Consider the following 5,730-nt stretch of genomic DNA (forward strand, 5'->3'; position numbering starts at 1 on the left):
AGCAGTGGTTGGGACGTCCGCGATTCTGAGGCCGATGGGTGATAAGAAATTGACTGGCTATCAATGTGTATTTTTGGGGGGTCGCTGGCAGCATATCAGGAATAATCATGACTGTAAGAGTGAATATGTTAGAGCAACTTAACAACTTCTATGTTGTTTACAAAGAGGCCTTTCGTAAGTACATATTTCTTTGATGCACACTTAAAAAAAAAAAACAACAACGAAAAACCTTGTTTTATTTCATTGTTATTTTTTTTTCTTTTACAGTTGCTTGGAAATGACAGTTTCTGGCGGCAGCAAAAAAGAATCTAGCGGTTGTTGAGATAAGCTGAATACAGTTTCCGGGTCTTTTCCTGCATCCATGGCCGCTCTAGTGACTGAGAGCGGGGTACAGCACCGCTTGAGCGAGTTGTGGTCCGCACCTCTTCCCGCTTGCGACGACACCATCTGCGATAAGGAAATTACATGAAAAAGTAATGTATAATGAGGCCTTGAAACTGTAGAGTAAGTTGCGAAGAATGGAGACTTATCCGAAAGAGCAGTGTCAGGATGTTATCCACTTTGGAGGCTAAATAGTGAAAGACAAAAGGAGAGAAGAGGAGAGGTGAGGACAGCCGCATGGATGAATATTCAAAACACTAAAGAATATGGGCACGAGAGCAAGTCAGGTCATTGCACATGTAGATACAACATCCAGTTTTGCACTGCAGAGAGAGAGAGAGAGAGAGAGAGAGAGAGAGAGAGAGAGAGAGAGAGAGAGAGAGAGAGAGAGAATCGTGATACTTACTCCTTATATGCTAGTTCACACTCGTTTTTGGTTCGAGCATAGCGACTTTGGTCCTCGAGGCGCCGTCGCTCACCACGCAGTTTTTTCTCAAGGCGCAACTGGTCTTTCTTCCTTGACAGCCAAATTTGAAAGGCTTCTTCGGCCTGTGCTCGGCGCTCCGCTACTTCTACTGCACTCCTCTTCCCAGTTGGCTTCTGTTGCTGCCTGGAGATTAAAAAAAGAAAGAAAGAATAGTTAAGATCTATAAACTCAGGCAGTCTTCTCTTCCGCGTCATTAATGTTTTTTGTATAGATTACCGTCAATATCAAAAGCAGAATCTACCTCACTCCTACATGATTTAGGGAAAGAACTGTGAAATTTGATTAAAGTGTTATAAGTGTTGTCACTTCAACTGACTACTATGTTCAACTCCTGGTTACAGACTCAGAAGTAAAAATATTTTTCATTAAATACATCTGACGGTGACAGATCTATAACTGACAAATCTCTCGAAGGGACGGTTCTCAAGATTGCAAGGAAGAAAGGCATCAATTTTCCCCTCACATATTAATACTACTGCAACAAGAAAGTCGAAATTTTGTGTCAATATGATATATTCATTCTTCTGTCGAAATATTTCCAATGAAATTTGTTTTGTACCCTAGTTTTTATGAAATATGGAACTGCGAGGGGCCTTCTGACTCGAGGATGTTTATTCCGCTCTGCTGGGATCAACTTCGTCTCATATTTTGCATTATTGCATGTTTATTTGGGGTAAGTCTATGTTTTCCTTCCAGCCAAAGTTGTATGAGACCTAATTCTACTGTTGTGTGTTACTACAATCACTATGTGTCATTAAATAATTAAGAAACACGACATTTAAGTGAGATTTTCGGAGTGGACATGAACATCGTCCCAACCGAGGTGAAGCGCTGAAGCGCTAATGGATTTTGACCAATAAACTAGTAAACAGTGAACATTTCTCATTGAAAATTTGCCTGGAGCAGCATGAATCATCTTTTTCTCTACCCTAACAAAAGAAATGCGAAACTCACTGTATTTATTTAAAAAGATAAAAGTGGGTGATGATATGTCGGTGTTGTGCGGAACTGTGCTTGTTGGAGCTATTTGGAGGCTTCAAATATTCGATAAATAATAATAAATAATGACAATAGATGATCGTGCTTAGTCTGGCTCGGATACCAGCTCCATAGATCCTTCTATCAACGAGTTTGAGCAAAGATAACAAGGGGGTGTGGAGCCCAGGGGATATTTTCGCATGGAGGGAAAATTTCGTATGCGACACCGGTATTGACCTTAAATGTTTTGACAACCCCCGCAACTTTTCCTCTCATTCTTGGGGAGTTACCGAAGGGCTCGCGCTCGCGCTCTCTGCTTGCACTCTCACTTTCGCTCTTCGCTCGCACTTCCACTCTCTGCTCTCACTTGCGCTCTCCCGTCGCACAAGCACTCTCCCCTTACAATCCACACACACTCTCTCTCTCTCTCTCTCTCTCTCTCTTTTTTTTTATTTAAACATTATCTTACACTTATAAATTTTAAAAAAATTTAGACATAAAGCTCCTTGTGTTGGCAAGGAACTATTCTAAACGTCTTTTTCTCGTTAGTATATTGGTTTGACACCTCACTCACTGCACTACACTTCACAGCACTAGCCGGGCAGGGAGAGCGCTTCTCCAGACATTGGCGGCCACTTTTGTCTGCTGAGTTGATAGTCCCGCTACCTCAGCAGGCGTGGCCACCGTGAACTGATTCCACAGGCGCGCTGCCCTGGCTCTGAATGTTCGCTGGTGTTGTGAGGAGCGGGAGAGAGGCACCAGTACCTGCTGGTCCCCATCCGCTGCTTGCCTCGTATTTCTCCCGGGTGGGTGTGGCGGCAGGCTGAGGCGGGAGAGGTGAGGTGTATGTAGCACTTGAGCTTTGTGGCACACCGTCAAGGTTGCCACGTCCCTCCGGTGCTCCAGTGACGTGATACTTGCCACGCTCGCCTCGTCTTCCCCCAATAGACGAAGAGCGCGCCTCTGTATCGCGTCGAGCCGGCTGGTGTGGGTATGGGCGCTGGACATCCATGTCAAGGCACCGTACTCCATACAGGGACGGATTTGTGCCCTGTAGAGAGTGAGGATGCCTCGCGAGTGCAGACTGCCAGCCATCCTGCGCAGGGCTGACACACGCTGAGAGGTCTGGCGGGCTACAGACGTGATGTGGGTGTCGTAGCGCAGCTCACGATCCATGGTGACTCCCAGGATCTTGATGTGTTCCTGGAGAGGCAGCTGCTCGCCCTCAAACTGTAGTTGTCCTTCCACGGCCTGAGAGGCGGCAGGGGATCGTGAGATGACCATGGCGTGTGTCTTGTCCGGCGCGAAGGTGACTTGCCACACCTTCCCCCACTCTTCTGCTGCCTTCAGCTGGCGGTTGATGTTGGCCACGGCGCGCTGGCTGTCCTGGCGGCAGTAGGAGAGGGAGATTGTGCAGTCTTCGGCGTAAGCCTTGACTGCAGGAAGCTGGCGCAGGAGATCGTCTATATACACAATCCACAGGACTGGGCCAAGCACTGAGCCCTGTGGAACTGACTCTCTCTCTCTCTCTCTCTCTCTCTCTCTCTCTCTCTCTCTCTCTTTTAGTTCCCTGCACGAAACACAAACATACACACACACTGTATAAGAACGAAGGTGATTCTCACGACCCTAATAACTACAGAGGCATTACACTACTGAGTTGTATGGGGAAACTATTTACATCTATACTTAATGACCGTTTAACACATTATTCTGACAGCATAAACATTATCAGTGAAACACAGGCGGGATTCAGGCACGATTAGGTATTCTACATTAGATCATATATTTCTATTGAAATGTATTATTGATATTTTCAAGTGGAAGAAGAAGAAATTATTTTGTCTATTTGTAGATTATACAAAAGCTTCTGATTTGGTGTAGCGGGAAGGTTTGTGGTTTAAGTTCGTGAAGGAAAATGTAAATGGTAGAATGTTTAATTTAATTCGTAATATATATTTCAACATAAAATCATGTGTACTTATGAATCAAGTTCTGTCAGACTCGTTTGTATAGGAGTGAGACAGGGGGGAAATTTGTCACCATTATTTTTTGCTTTTTATGTAAATGATTTAGAACAACAACTTTTAGTAAAACAGTGTAATTATATTGATTTTGGTGATGATTTAGTTAACTCATACTTAAAGTTATTAGTCCTAATGTATGCGGACGATACAATTGTAATGAGTGATAGTGAACAGGGAATGAGACAAGCATTGTTATCCTTAGATAGTTATTGTAACGACTAGAAATTTAAAGTCAATTGTAGTAAAACAAAAATTGTGGTGTTCAGTAGAGGAACGGTTCACACTGGTAATTATGACTTTAAATTTGGTAGAGAAGCTATAGCAGTAGTCAGTGAATACAAGTTGGTGTAACCTTTAATTGTAACGGTAGGTTTTGTAGGGGAGAGCTTGAGCTAGTCGAACAGATTAAACGAGCAATGTATTCACTGGTTGGTACCTGCCGTAAGTTAGACTTACCAGTAGACATTCAGATAGATATGTATAATAGTGTGATGGTGCCAGTTGCTATGTATGCTTCTGAGATATGGGGACATTATGTTATAAGAGAACTTGAATTAATGCAAACGAAGTTTCTAAAACATGTGCTATTTGTTCATAGGAATACAAGTAACGATATAGTATACGGGAAATTAGGGCTATACCCAATAGATATAAAAATAAAATGTAGAGCAATTGGTTTTTGGTTACGGTTAATTAATGGTAAAAACACTAAATTCGGTTACTTAATGTATAAATGTTTATTAGTGTTGGAATTAACCTTAAAATAAAAGATAAAAAAAATAATTTACTAATGGCAAATCATTGCTTCCCTAGGGTTATTCCGTTTATATATATTAAGATAAAATTATAATAAACATTTAAGCCATTAAAAGGGCAAATAATATTCAAAAGATAATCAAAGGGGATAATGAGTGTGATGATAAAGCTTGGCAATATTTGGGGTCGGCTAGTGCGCTGGCGCACACACTCGTCCCAACTACCAAGGTATCAACATCACCGCTCGTCCTCTTGACTACGCAAAAGCTACCACGTGCAGGAGAACTTGACCCCGCCAGACTCGATACTCCCACCATATTGAAAGCTAGATAAGTTTCTAGCTGGTAATGTTAGCTTAGAGGTTGCAGGTCCTGTAGCTAGCTAGCTATTCATTGGCAGCTGGAACACTGAAATGTGGGGGTGAGTGCTCCCAGCCATAACTGCCGGGTAAGAGTCTGGTGATTAATTTTATTTACCGGTTTCTCCTTTAAATTTCTTATTCACATTAACTTATATTAAATTCCCCTTAGGTTGTGTGGAACACTAATTTCTAACAATTTAATTTTCAATACGGTCGTTAATTTTCAATACGGTTAATTTTCAATACGGTCGTTAATTTTCAATACGGTGTTCCATTCACTAGTGGTTAGAATTTCCTAATTCATAAGAATTAGAGAATTTAGGCGTAGATAGTCATGAAGGTACTCTTCTACGGTCATTCCTTTGTGCGTGCTTTGTGCAATTACTGCCATTGGGATAAAGAGTTAGAGGTTGGCGGTGAGAGTTGAAATTAACTGCCACTTCAGATACCATTCAGGTAAGGATTACCAATTTGTGTTAAATAGACCAGGTGAGTTTGAGGCCCTGGCTGAAGTAAATCCTGACATTCTAGTAATAATTTTTGGTGGCAATTCTCTCACTGTCCACAACACTAACTCAGAAATCAAACAGTGGATGAAGGCCTTTTATGAACGGCTCAACCAGCACCTGCCTCATTGCCTCAAACTAGCAGTTCAGATTGAGCCGAGGAACTGTCTTCCCGATAACAGGCATGGCACACCAGTGTTCGAGGAATTCAATCAGCGCCGGCACGTGCTTAAC

General features: G+C 42.4%; 1 protein-coding gene across 1 annotated transcript; it reads right to left on the reverse strand.

Annotated features, from left to right (window-relative positions):
* Positions 1-222: 222 nt before the first annotated feature.
* LOC123500136 lies at positions 223-1,361 on the reverse strand. Its single transcript, XM_045248814.1, has 2 exons — positions 788-1,361; positions 223-447 (listed from the first exon to the last, which is right to left on the reverse strand). The coding sequence occupies exons 1-2, from the start codon at positions 1,060-1,062 to the stop codon at positions 309-311; spliced, it is 414 nt and encodes a 137-aa protein (XP_045104749.1). The 5' UTR covers positions 1,063-1,361; the 3' UTR covers positions 223-308.
* Positions 1,362-5,730: the final 4,369 nt, after the last annotated feature.

The sequence above is a fragment of the Portunus trituberculatus genome, chromosome 50 (genome assembly GCF_017591435.1).
Source record: "Portunus trituberculatus isolate SZX2019 chromosome 50, ASM1759143v1, whole genome shotgun sequence".
Taxonomy (NCBI): domain Eukaryota; kingdom Metazoa; phylum Arthropoda; class Malacostraca; order Decapoda; family Portunidae; genus Portunus; species Portunus trituberculatus.